This window comes from Gossypium hirsutum, chromosome A10 (assembly GCF_007990345.1).
Source record: "Gossypium hirsutum isolate 1008001.06 chromosome A10, Gossypium_hirsutum_v2.1, whole genome shotgun sequence".
Classification (NCBI taxonomy): domain Eukaryota; kingdom Viridiplantae; phylum Streptophyta; class Magnoliopsida; order Malvales; family Malvaceae; genus Gossypium; species Gossypium hirsutum.
Window position 1 is genome coordinate 85,482,868 of NC_053433.1, and position 14,050 is coordinate 85,496,917.

At 36.8% G+C, this 14,050-nt stretch overlaps 1 protein-coding gene across 1 annotated transcript; it reads left to right on the plus strand.

Moving 5' to 3' along the window:
• Nucleotides 1–39: 39 nt before the first annotated feature.
• On the plus strand, nt 40–2,441 carry LOC107895994 (transcription factor SCREAM2). The gene is made up of 4 exons (XM_016821164.2): nt 40–657; nt 908–1,033; nt 1,213–1,386; nt 2,183–2,441. The coding sequence occupies exons 1-4, from the start codon at nt 580–582 to the stop codon at nt 2,267–2,269; spliced, it is 465 nt and encodes a 154-aa protein (XP_016676653.1). The 5' UTR covers nt 40–579; the 3' UTR covers nt 2,270–2,441.
• The last annotated feature ends 11,609 nt before the right edge of the window (nt 2,442–14,050 follow it).

The following is a 14,050-nucleotide window of genomic DNA, read 5'->3' on the forward strand; positions in this document are numbered from 1 at the left end:
AAAATGATTTGACTTTTTATATTTTCATTTTTATTGAGAATCAAAGAAGTTTTGGTTTCACTAGCAGAGTTCTAATTTAGTTAGTATCCCTGTGATTGCAATAGTTTGAAGGAAATGAATTCAAATGTACTTAAGTGGTATCGTCTATTTTAAGGATTGAGAGGTGATGAATAGTCTATACATTTTATAAAGTCACAAAGCACTATGAAGACTAATTAGACTCTGTGCTTGAATGATATTAATATGAGTTCGTATGTTTAAGCCCGTGATAACTTTTATTTCAAGGATTTGAAGATTATAAATAACGTATACATTTTATGAAATCCCTAAGCAGCTAACCTCTGTGCTTGAACACCATGGATGATATCTAACAGTACTTCTATCCTTGTAAATGAAGGAGGTCAAATCAGTAAATTGGGTTGAAGTGGGGGAATGGAGCTCCTCCTCATGGAGGAAACAAACAACTATATTATGTTACTTCTTTAAATACCCTTGCAAATTAATCCTTGCAGTGAAAAAGAAAGGGTCAAGGGTTTTTGACAGATAAAGTTGATATTCTAAATATTAAAGCCAGAAATCATGTCTTCCAGAGATCGAAAGAAAGCATCTGTCTATCGGAAACTGCAACGCCTTCGCTCTGTTGTCAATTCTACTGCTGTAATTTGGCCTACAACTCTTTTTAACTTTTATGGATGATAATCCTACCTTTTCACTTCCTGCTTTGTTTTCTTTTTCATTTCTATTCTATCTTAACGATCACACTATTGAGTGATTGAGTTTCTTGTGATGTTATATTAGTTAAAAGTGTATGCTGAATCGAAAAAATTCCATCATATTATAGTCCATGAGGTTAATAGAGTGGATGGCATGAGTGATTTAGTTTCATTTTGTATTTGTTTTCTTGCAGGTAAATAAAACCTCAATCATTGTGGACGCATCGAGATACATAGAAGAGTTGAAAGAAAAGATGGAAGTGCTGAACCAAGAAACTGGAACTTCAGGAATTTCAAATTCCCAGAATCCTCTGCCTATGGTGAATCTATTCATCTATTATTTCCTTTTTGACATATACATTTTAACTGCTACATTTGTTTTCTAATTAGGAAGCAAGTAAAAAACCCAAAAGGGCAGCCTCTAATTTTTATATTGATTTTCTTTCAAAAAATAAATAAAAAATTTAAATTGATTTTAAGTTTTTTATTTGGTTTTCAGCAAGTTGCTGTGGAAGCCCTAGAGAAAGGTTTCCTTATTAATGTGTTTTTGGAAAAGAATTGCCCTGGTTTGCTTGTTTCCATATTGGAAACCTTTGAAGAGCTTGGCCTTGACGTGCTCGACGCTAGGGTTTCTTGCCAAGAGAATTTCCAGCTTGAAGCCATTGGAGGAGAAGTAAGAATACATACTTGAATACATACTTGCATACATACATATAAATATAAAACTTTTCTAGTGATTGATCTTTGAGATCGGTGTTTATTAAAAACTAAGGATATTGATGTCAATTAGAAACTAAACACTAATTATTTATTACACCACTTGTGATTCAATCAACATAGATCATACTTGCAGCAGGGGCCAACCCCAAATGAAAATTTAGTTTTTAACCTTTTTATAAATGATAAAATAAAAAATTTATATACATAAATTGTATTTTTACTCTCTTAAAAAGAAAAGATTTTAATTTAATTTTTTTAAAAATAATGAAATCATAAATTAATATATGATAAAATTATATTTTAATTGTTAAAAATTTATAATGCAATTTTGATAGGATTCGCATGAGTACTTGTATATTATTTTTTGGAATGTAACTCACTGTTTTATTTTCACACCCACAGTTATTTCATAGATGTGTTGTCTTGTTTATAGGCCTATACATTTTCATTCTCTTCCCGTCGGCTTTCTGATTTTATGTTCTTTAATTAAAAAGGTTTTTTTAAAAATCAACTATCGACGACCATGAAAGAAGGAACTTCTTGAATGGCAAATGGGTTTTAAGTTTTAACCACACATTTTTGGAATTTTTTTCCCCTTTATTGTACTGTCACTATAATGAATGATACTAACTAGTTTTGTATCTGTCTTACTTGGATATTCTATAAAGCTAATGGAATTTCCATTGATTGAATGCAAATGCAATTTTGATTTTGAGTTTCTTCGTAATGCTGAATTGTTTGATTCTCAGAACCAAAGTAATGCTGAAGGCATAGATGCTCAGATGGTGAAACAAGCAGTTATGCAGGCTATCAGTAAATGGAGTGAAAATATATAGCCACGATGATTAGGATTCCTAAGGTGGTTTTTTTTTAGATTAGCTATTCTCTTAGTCGATTATTTTGAGCAGTTGCAATATAAAGTCTTTATCATTATCAATGGAAGTCTTGTAACTTTTTAAATCTTTCAAAAAGTAACTGATCTAAAAATATCGTCCACGTTAATTTGAATTTTTATTCTTCTCTAGAAGGAAATTACTGCAAAAAATTAGATTATTTATGCGAAATCTTATCTTAAAATCCAATCAAATAAAAGCTTCATACCTACGGAATGATGAAGTCAAGTGGACACTTTGTATCCTTAAGACTCTTTTTTCAAGGTTTTCAAAGGAAAATCACACAAATTTGGTATAAATAAATTGACTGCTTTATCTATATATAATAGATTTAGTAGAAAAAGTGAAAGTGAATTTTTAAACTTAATATTTAATCATTGATGAAGTAGGTTAGCACAACAAAAAGTAATTTATATTTAATAAATAATAAGATATTCGTTTATATAGTTCAAAAATTCTATCTTCAATATATTAAATAAATTTAACTCACAAATTGATATCTAAACTATGCATATTTTCTCAAGTTGATACTTACACTATTTTTTGTGAGGAGTGGTACTTAAACTATGTTTCGTTATTCAAATAAAAATTAACACCTGTTACCTAATTAAAACACGCCAAGTCATTTTTTATTTTTAATCTATTTTTTTCTTTCATATTTATTTTTTTCCTTTCTTTTTCTATTTTTTTTCTTTCCTTTTTCCGCTTCTCTTTCTCTCTTTGTCAATGCCAAGATCTTGAGGCAATTGATCTATTTTACAATAGCCTATTTGGTTCAATCTCGAAAGGGATTTTTAGCTTGAGAAATCTCACCAAGTTACTGCTACTTTCCAATGATTTATCTAGTCTCATTCCGCTAGATATAGGAAATTGCACCATTTTGTACAAATTCATCAAAACTTAAATCTCAACATAGGTTACAAAAAAGAAAAATAAGGAGAACGAGAGAGAAAAGAAAAGAAAGAGAGAAGAGAGTTTTGGTTGCAGTTTTCTTGAGAAATCAAATAATTGTTCCCACCTATTTATCACAATCAAATAATTAAAAGTTGTTATAGATCATTACAAATAACAAAAGTAAAACACACCGTATTACTAAACAACTGCACAAGAACATATACGACACCATTTACCACAACAAACTATTCAAACCATAACAAGTCTTCCCTTGTTAACAAAATCCTTGATCTCCAAGATTAAAAGAAGGGAATTGTTGTTTCAGATCATGAAGACTCTCCTAAGTTGCATCTTCAGAAAAGGAATTGGTTCACTACACCATCACTTTAGTGATAGCTCGATGACCACATTTTCCTAGATGTTTGTCCAAAATTGCTAAATGTTCTTTAACCATTACATCATCAGAAACACAACAGCCAAATTAGCTTGGCATGACCCTCTCCCTACATGCTTCTTCAACTAGGACACGTGAAAAGTAGGATACACCCTTGAACCCTCAAGCAACTGCAACCTATAAGCCACCTTACCCACTTTAGCCACCACTAGATAGGGACCAAAAGCCTTGGTAGCAAGCTTTTGATTTCCCCTTCTCTTAACTATATGTTGTCAATATGGTGTAATTTTAAAAAACAATATATCTCCTATTAAAAACTCCCTCTCGCTCCTCTTCTTGTTAACCATATGTTTTCATTCTATCCTTGGCTCTATGTAGGTAAAATTTGAACATCTTCAAGGCTGCCTCCCTTTCTTGTAAAACTTCTGTCTACTAAGTAACGAGAGTGCAATAGTGGAGGTTGGCCATACAAGGCCTCATAAGAGGTAGTATGTAACACCCCGTACCCAAGACCGTTGACGGAGTCGAACACGAGGTATTTACGGACTTATTTCATTTATTTTCACAGTCCATTTTAAAAATTTCCAGACAAGCTGGCTAACTGCGTCACTGTTACCTTGAAAATCATATCTTGAGTTCCAAAACTCGAAAACCAGTTTCGTAAATTTTACCTGAAACTAGACTCATATACCCATATACAAATTGTTTTCTAGAATTTTTGGTCAAGCCAATTAGTACAGTTTATTAGTTAAAGTCTCCCCTGTTTCAGGGTTCGACTGCTCTGACCTGCATGCATTACGACTTATATATCTCCTTGTACAGGGCTTCAATACTTATGCCGTTTGTTTCTAAAGAAACTAGACTCGAAAAGGAATCTGTACATATAGGGCATGACTTCTAATTATCTCTGGTTAATTTATAGTGAATTTCCAAAGTCGGAACAGGGGATCCAGAAATTGCTCTGGCCCTGTTTCACGAAAACTTAAACATCTCATAAAATACGGCTCATATGATCGTTTCGTTACTTTCATATGAAAATAGATTCATCAAGGTTAGATTACATAATTTATTCACTATTTAATTCCATTCCTACTATTTTTAACGATTTTTCAAATCCACACCACTGCTGCTGTCAACATCTGTTTTTAAGGTAAACTTTACCTATTTCATGGTTTTCCATGAATCAACTAGAATTTGTCATACAAAGCACCAAAATGATCATGATTAACCATTCCAATGGCTAATCGTTACCAAACATTTCCATACCTCTCAATGAACAACATACAAAATGATTATAATGCTATGCTCAAAGTATATATAAGCCATTTTCGCATGGCTATCCAAATTTATACAAAACCAAATGGTACATAACCAACAACAAAAAGGGTAGTCCTATACATGCCATTTTCAGAGTTCAACCAAAAGTGTACCAAAAGGCTTTGATAGTGTGGACGACTTCGACTTCGACAATCCCGAGTCCGATAGCTGACGAACCAAAATCTATAAAACAAAGATTCAAAGAATGGAGTAAGCATTTAATGCTTAGTAAGTTTTGAGCAATGAAATTAGGCAAAACTGATGTATAGCATTCATATAACTAAACGGATAATTTCATATACACATATTCTCAAAAATCAGTCCTACTTCACATTTCCAACCCTTATATTCACACATAAGGGATCAACTTAACCAAAGGCCGGAAGCTCATTAATTGTCTGAGCGAATAATATTTAAAAGGAATCAACTACTCCAATGCATATACGAAACGCACCTCATCGTTGGGATTTTACGAGCGTATTAATTGAAATTATTACAGCAAGATCGCTCATTCCCAAACCAAGTACCTTCGGAATTTAGCCGGATATAGCTACTTGCTCAAATGCCTTCGGGACTTAGCCCGGTTATAGTAACTCGCATAAATGCCTTCGGGACTTAGCCCGGTTATAGTAACTCGCACAATTGCCTTCGGGACTTAGCCCGGAATTGGTCACTAGCACAAATGCCTTCGGGACTTAGCCCGGTTATCATCCGAATATCCATGCACATATCAATACATCATGACACATCTATATTTCATTTTCATAACTAGAATTCAAACACAAGTCACTTATCAAGCATTATCATTTTCGGCTCATTAGTTACATACAAAGAGCATGATTTTGATTTACTTAAAACATGATCTAATCGAATCATAATCTAAGATCCATTACTCAAAAACTTACCTCGGATGTTGTCGAACGATTTCAGCGGCTATTCGATCACTTTTTCCTTTCCCTTATCCAACTTTGGTCCTCTAAGCTCTTGAGCTAATTCAAACAAATTTAACTTATTAAAGTCTCATTATGCTAGCTTATGGCCGAATATGACAAGAAGTTTGATAGGTCATATGGCCACCTTTAGCTCAAATACAAAATGGTCATACGCATTTTTAATCACATTGAGCAATTTAATACAATTAATCTAACATCTCCTCATGTGCACCTTTATGACCGAATACACACATCATTAACCTAATATCAATTAACTAAGCACTTTAACAAATTCTCCTTGAGCCGATTATCTAAGTCAAGATAAAAGCATCAATGTGCTTGCCTCTAACCGAATACATGCAACACCAATCTACCTCATGTGGCCGAATATGCATGTCTATGTTGAGGCCAATTATATGCTTAATACTTCCTACAAATATGGTTACTTGTATTGACTACATACCATTTGTTTCAAGTTCAAAACTCGGCTAACACACATATATACACTAGTAATTAAATACTAACATTTGCACTTCACCTTACTACCATTTTTCATCCAAATAACATGAACAACAACCATATTTCTCTTCTACTTCCTACCATGGCCGAATGCATCAAGACACCATACCATTTCAATTTTGGTCATGGGTTAAACAAAGAACTTAATGTCTAACTCAAAAATGCTAAAAAGAAAATCCAAGAGTCATCAATCCACCATCATATGTATCATTACAAGGCTTCACATTTAGCATGCAAATTACATCAACACAAATCCACCTTAGCCGAAACTTAACTCATCTTCATGCCTCATCACCACAACATCAAACACCAACCAAGAAGACAACACCCATGGCCGAATATCATCTCCATCACATAGCAAAGATTTAAACCATGGGCTAGGTAGAACTCAAGCTAACAACAAAAAATATGCATGAATCTCATGGAACAACATCAACATACCTTAGCCTAGTTACATGCATGGCCGAACCTCTTCAACTTTTCTCCCTTTCTTTTCCTTTGATTTTTCGGTCAAAGATGTTAAAGGATGAACATTTTTTTTCTTTTCTTTGTTTTCATCACCCTTCATCCCCTTATTTTATTACTAACCCTTTTATTTTATTATTTCTAACATAAAGCATTAACACAACATGTTTATGACATGTTTTACCCATAACATTTTGTCCACCCTCATTGTCATGGCCGACCACTACTAATTAAGTGGGGAAATTGACATGCAAGTCCACCCTTTTGATTATATGCACTAATAGATCCTTATAGATTAACCTATCACATTTCAAAAGTGTCACACATAATTCCTATTAACTAAATTCACATGCAATTAACTAAATCGAAGCTTAAAACTTTCACACATTCATATTCACATATTTTAGACAATAATTATCATATTCAAATAATTTGGTGACTCGATTTAGCGGTCCCGAAACCGCTTTCCGACTAGGGTCACTTTAGGGCTGTCACAACTCTCCCCCACTTAAGAAATTTTCGTCCCCGAAAATCTTACCGGTAGATAGGTTTGGGTATCGTTCTTTCATAGAGTTCTCGGGTTCCCAAGTAGCTTTTTCCATCCCGTGTTTGAGCCATAACACTTTTACTAAAGGAACCTTTTTGTTTCGCAACTCTTTCACTTCATGAGCTAGGATACGAATTGGTTCTTCTTCATAACTCATATCGGCTTGAATTTCAACCTCAGAGGGACTTATTATGTGCGAAGGATCAGATCTGTAAAGTCGAAGCATCGAAACATGAAAAATGTTGTGGATCCTTTCAAGTTTAGGGGGTAAAAGCAACCTATATGCAACTGGACCAACTCGTTCGGAGATTTCATACGGCCCAATGAATCTCGGACTCAATTTGCCCTTACGGCCAAATCTGAGTATCTTTTTCCAAGGGGAAACTTTAAGAAACACTTTGTCTCCCACTTGATATTTAATGTCTTTTCGTTTCAAATCCGCGTACGACTTCTGACGATCTGTGGCTGCCTTCAGACTTTCACGGATTACTTTTACTTTCTGTTCAGCATCTTTAATCAAATCAACTCCGAAAATTTTACTTTCACCGAGCTCGGTCCAAAACAATGGTGTACGGCATTTACCACCGTACAAAGCCTCGTAAGGCGCCATCTTAATACTTGATTGAAAACTATTATTGTAAGCGAATTCAATCAAAGGTAAATACCGTTCCCATGAACCACTAAACTCGAGGATGCAACATCTCAACATATCCTCAAGTATCTGAATTATCCGCTCGGATTGACCATCGGTTTGGGGGTGAAAAGCGGTGTTAAAATGCAATTTGGTACCCAAAGCTTCTTGCAATTTCTTCCAAAATCGTGAGGTGAATCTCGGATCTCTATCCGACACAATAGAAATAGGTACCCCGTGTAATCTCACAATCTGAGAAACATACAATTCAGCTAGTTTATCCAATGAAAAATCCGTGCGTACGGGGATAAGGTGAGCCGACTTAGTCAGTCTATCAACAACAACCCAAATCGCATCTTTCTTACTTGCCGACACTGGCAACCCAGATACAAGATCCATCGTGACTCGATCCCATTTCCATTCAGGTATCATGATCGGCTGAAGTAAACCCGTAGGCACTTGATGTTCCGCCTTCACTTGCTGACATACTAAGCACTTCGAAACAAAATTGGAAATGTCTCGTTTCATACCATGCCACCAAAACTGACGTATCAGATCGTTGTACATTTTCGTACTCCCCAGGTGAATTGACATTCGGCTACAATGAGCTTCGTTCAGAATCATCGAAATAAGTTCTGAATTTCTTGGAACGCACAAATGACTTCTGAACCTCAAACAATCGTCATCATCAATTTGAAACTCTGATTCCATATTCGAAACACATTCAGCCCGTTTTGCAACCAGTTCATCATCGACTTTTTGAGCTTCACGAATTTGATGAATCAACAATGGTTTGGCCTTTAATTCTGCCACTAACACATTGTCGGATAGAACAGACAAGTGTACATTCATCGCTCGTAAAGCGAACAGTGATTTTTTACTTAAGGCATCCGCAACCACATTAGCCTTTCCCGGGTGATAGTCAATGACAAGCTCATAATCTTTCAACAACTCGAGCCAACGTCTTTGTCGCAGATTCAAGTCTCTTTGAGTCATCAAATATTTGAGACTTTTGTGATCCGAATAGACATGGCACTTCTCACCAAATAAGTAATGTCGCCATATTTTCAAAGCGAACACGATGGCAGCTAGTTCAAGATCATGGGTCGGATAATTTTTCTCATGTGGCTTCAGTTGTCTCGACGCATAAGCTACAACTCGACCCTCTTGCATCAATACGCAGCCCAACCCAAGTAGGGATGCATCACTATAAATGACAAACTCTTTGCCTGATTCGGGCTGCACTAGTACTGGAGCTTCCGTCAAATGAGTTTTCAATTGATCGAAACTTTTCTGACACTTTTCTGTCCATTCAAACTTAACATCTTTCTGAAGTAGTTTCGTCATTGGTGTGGCTATCATCGAGAAACCTTTTACAAACCGTCGGTAGTAACCGGCAAGTCCCAAAAAGCTCCGAACGTTAGTAATATTTCTCGGAGGCTTCCAGTTAAGTATGGCTGAAATTTTGCTCGGATCAACTCGAATACCCGATGCGGATACCACATGACCCAAGAAGCTAACCTCTCTTAAACAGAACTCACACTTACTGAACTTAGCATATAACTACTTATCCCGTAAAATTTGCAACACTAATCCCAGGTGTTCAGCATGATCGGTTTCATTTCTCGAATAGACCAAAATATCATCGATAAACACAACTACAAACCGATCCAAATACAATCTGAAGATCCGGTTCATCAAATCCATAAATACCGCGGGGGCATTAATGAGCCCAAACGGCATCACTAAGAATTCGTAGTGACCGTATCTCGTTCTGAAAGCAGTTTTGGGTATATCCGAATCTCGAATTCGCAACTGATAATAACCCGATCTCAAATCTATCTTTGAAAACACCGAGGCTCCCTTTAGTTGGTCAAACAAATCATCAATACGTGGTAATGGATATTTATTCTTTATTGTCACTTTATTCAGCTGACGATAGTCGATGCACAACCTCATGGTTCCGTCCTTCTTTTTCACAAACAATACTGGTGCACCCCAAGGCGAGAAACTTGGTCGAGCGAAACCCCTATCCGTCAATTCTTGCAACTGAGCTTTCAACTCTTTTAACTCAGTTGGTGCCATACGATATGGAGCTATCGAAATCGGTGTAGTCCCAGGTACAAGCTCAATACCAAACTCTACCTCCCGAACAGGTGGTAAACTCGGTAATTCTTCGGGAAAAACATCCGGGTATTCACAAACCACTGGCACAGATTCAGGCTTCTTTTCTAACTCTTTGTCATCAAGTACATACGCAAGGTATGCTTCACACCCCTTTCTTACATATTTCTGAGCCAACATCGATGATATTACAGTTGGCAACCTATTCAAGTCAGTAGACTCAACTCGGATTATCTCGTTATTTACACACCTTAAATCGATGGTTTTTCTTTTGCAATTTACAATTGCATCATGTACGGTCAACCAATCCATACCGAGGATAACATCAAATTCGTCAAACGGTAAAAGCATCAAATCGGCCGAAAAACAGGAACCTCGGATTACTAGGGGGCATTTCTTGCACACTTCGTCGACAAGCACGTAACGACCCAAAGGATTTGACACCCGAATTACAAACTCAGTAGACTCAACAGGTAGAGTCTTACTGGATGCTAAGGTTTCACATATATAAGAATGAGTAGAACCAGGGTCAATCAAAGCAATCACATTAGTATCAAAGAGAGTAAAAGTACCGGTAATAACATCTGGCGAGGAAGCATCCTCGCGTGCGCGTATAGCGTAAGCTCTAGCAGGAGCACGAGCCTCAGATCTGGTTGTAGCATCTCTAGATCCTCTCTGACCGCCACTAGCATTGCCCGTATTTCTAGATGGTTTACCCCGAGCAGTAGTAGCACCAGGTCTCCCACTCTGATTTACGTTCTGTTCAGATAATCTCGGGCAATCTTTAATAAAGTGGTCAGCTGATCCGCACTTGTAACAGGAGTGGTCATGGAATCTACAACTCCCCGAATGCCATTTACCACAATACTGACACTCCGTTCTGTCTCGACAATCATTTCCAACACTGGCGACTGAAGTGATTCGTGCACTCACAGGGGGTCGATCGCGATTTCGTCTAGAAAAACCCGAAGTGTCTCTAGATCGGCCTAAATCATCTCTAAATTTCTTCGATGACTGTTGAAAGGGCCTCCCCGAAGACCTCTTACGAAACTCCTTTGCTCCCACATCAACTTTTCTTTTCTCCATACTGAGCTCCTCGGCTTTGCAAGCTCGATCGACAAGTACCACAAATTCTCGGATTTCCAAAATGCCAACATACAGCTTTATATCATCATTCAGTCCATCCTCGAAACGTTTACACATCACGGCTTCTGAAGAAATGCATTCTCGAGCGTACCGGCTAAGCCTTACAAACTTTCGTTCATAATCGGTAACCGACATGGAACCTTGTTTAAGTTCAAAAAATTCCTTCCGTTTTTGATCCATGAATCTCTGACTGATATACTTTTTCCGAAACTCGGTTTGGAAAAACTCCCAAGTTACTTGCTCTCTGGGCATAACAGAAGTCAACGTATTCCACCAATAGTAGGCAGAATCACGTAGCAAGGAGATAGTACACTTTAGGCACTCATCGGGTGTGCAAGATAGCTCCTCGAGTACCCGAATAGTGTTGTCCAACCAAAATTCAGCTTGCTCGGCATCATCGCTGTCCGTAGCTTTAAATTCAGTAGCCCCGTGTTTTCGGATTCTATCAACTGGGGGCTTGTTTGACCTTATTTGGTCAGTTGCCGAAGGTATTGTAGGTGCGGGGGTGGTATTAGTCGGGAATGGAGGTTGTGGAACAGCCGTATTAGTTCGAATGTATTGGTTGAACCAATCATTCATCACGCTATAAAAAGCTTGTCTAGCTTCATCATTCGGATTACTAGCAATAGGTTGAGAGTCCGCCGGCACTGTCCCTTGTGCGGGAGCAGGTGCTACACTCTCAAGATCATCGCTACCGCTCGGTTGGGATCGAGATCCATTACTATAAATAAACACATTTTCAATTGTCAGAAATCACCACACTATCAAATAATCACATAATGGCATGTATAGCTAGACCCAAACGTATTACGGTAGTCCTAGAATCGACTAAACCGTAGCTCTAATACCAATAAAATTGTAACACCCCGTACCCGAGACCGTTGCCGGAGTCGAACACGAGGTATTTACGGACTTATTTCATTTATTTTCACAGTCCATTTTAAAAATTTCCAGACAAGCTGGCTAACTGCGTCACTGTTACCTTAAAAATCATATCCTGAGTTCCAAAACTCGAAAACCAGTTTCATAAATTTTACCTGAAACTAGACTCGTATACCCATCTACAAATTTTTTTCTAGAATTTTTGGTCAAGCCAATTAGTACAGTTTATTATTTGAAGTCTCCCCTGTTTCAGGGTTCGACTACTCTGACCTTCATGCATTACGACTTATATATCTCCTTGTACAGGGCTTCAATACTTATGCCATTTGTTTCTAAAGAAACTAGACTCGAAAAGGAATCTGTACATATAGGGAATGACTTCTAATTATCTCTGGTTAATTTATAGTGAATTTCCAAAGTCGGAACAGGAGATCCAGAAATTGCTCTGGCCCTGTTTCACGAAAACTTAAACATCTCATAAAATACGGCTCATATGATCGTTTCGTTACTTTCATATGAAAATAGATTCATCAAGGTTAGATTACATAATTTATTCACTATTTAATTCCATTCCTACTATTTTTAGTGATTTTTCAAATCCACACCACTGCTGTTGTCAGCATCTGTTTTTAACGTAAACTTTACCTATTTCATGGTTTTCCATGAATCAACTAGAATTTGTCATACAAAGCACCAAAATGATCATGATTAACCATTCCAATGGCTAATCGTTACCAAACATTTCCATACCTCTCAATGAACAACATACAAAACGATTATAATGCTATGCTCAAAGTATATATAAGCCATTTTCGCATGGCTATCCAAATTTATACAAAACCAAATGGTACATTACCAACAACAAAAAGGGTAGTCCTATACATGCCATTTTCAGAGTTCAACCAAAAGTGTACCAAAAGGCTTTGATAGTGTGGACGACTTCGACTTCGACAATCCCGAGTCCGATAGTTGACGAACCAAAATCTATAAAACAGAGATTCAAAGAATGGAGTAAGCATTTAATGCTTAGTAAGTTTTGAGCAACGAAATTAGGCACAACTGATGTATAGCATTCATATAACTAAACGGATAATTTCATATACACATATTCTCAAAAATCAGTCCTACTTCACATTTCCAACCCTTATATTCACACATAAAGGATCAACTTAACCAAAGGCCGGAAGCTCATTAATTGTCTGAGCGAATAATATTTAAAAGGAATCAGCTACTCCGATGCATATACGAAACGTACCTCATCGTTGGGATTTTACGAGCGTATTAATTGAAATTATTACAGCAAGATCGCTCATTCCCAAACCAAGTACCTTCGGAATTTAGCCGGATATAGCTACTTGCTCAAATGCCTTCGGGACTTAGCCCGGTTATAGTAACTCGCACAAATGCCTTCGGGACTTAGCCCGGTTATAGTAACTCGCACAATTGCCTTCGGGACTTAGCCCGGAATTGGTCACTAGTACAAATGCCTTCGGGACTTAGCCCGGTTATCATCCGAATATCCATGCACATATCAATACATCATGACACATCTATATTTCATTTTCATAACTAGAATTCAAACACAAGTCACTTATCAAGCATTATCATTTTCGGCTCATTAGTTACATACAAAGAGCATGATTTTGATTTACTTAAAACATGATCTAATCGAATCATAATCTAAGATCCATTACTCAAAAACTTACCTCGGATGTTGTCGAACGATTTCAGCGGCTATTCGATCACTTTTTCCTTTCCCTTATCCAACTTTGGTCCTCTAAGCTCTTGAGCTAATTCAAACAAATTTAACTTATTAAAGTCTCATTATGCTAGCTTATGGCCGAATATGACAAGGAGTTTGATAGGTCATATG

Excerpts from the sequence above, each read along its gene's own strand:
- LOC107895994 (XM_016821164.2), top strand. The coding sequence starts at position 580 with ATGTCTTCCAGAGATCGAAAGAAAGCATCTGTCTATCGGAAACTGCAA. Across the intron at positions 658-907 it reads CTGTTGTCAATTCTACTGCT|GTAAATAAAACCTCAATCAT; the intron begins GTAATTTGGCCT and ends GTTTTCTTGCAG. Across the intron at positions 1,034-1,212 it reads CCCAGAATCCTCTGCCTATG|CAAGTTGCTGTGGAAGCCCT; the intron begins GTGAATCTATTC and ends TTTGGTTTTCAG.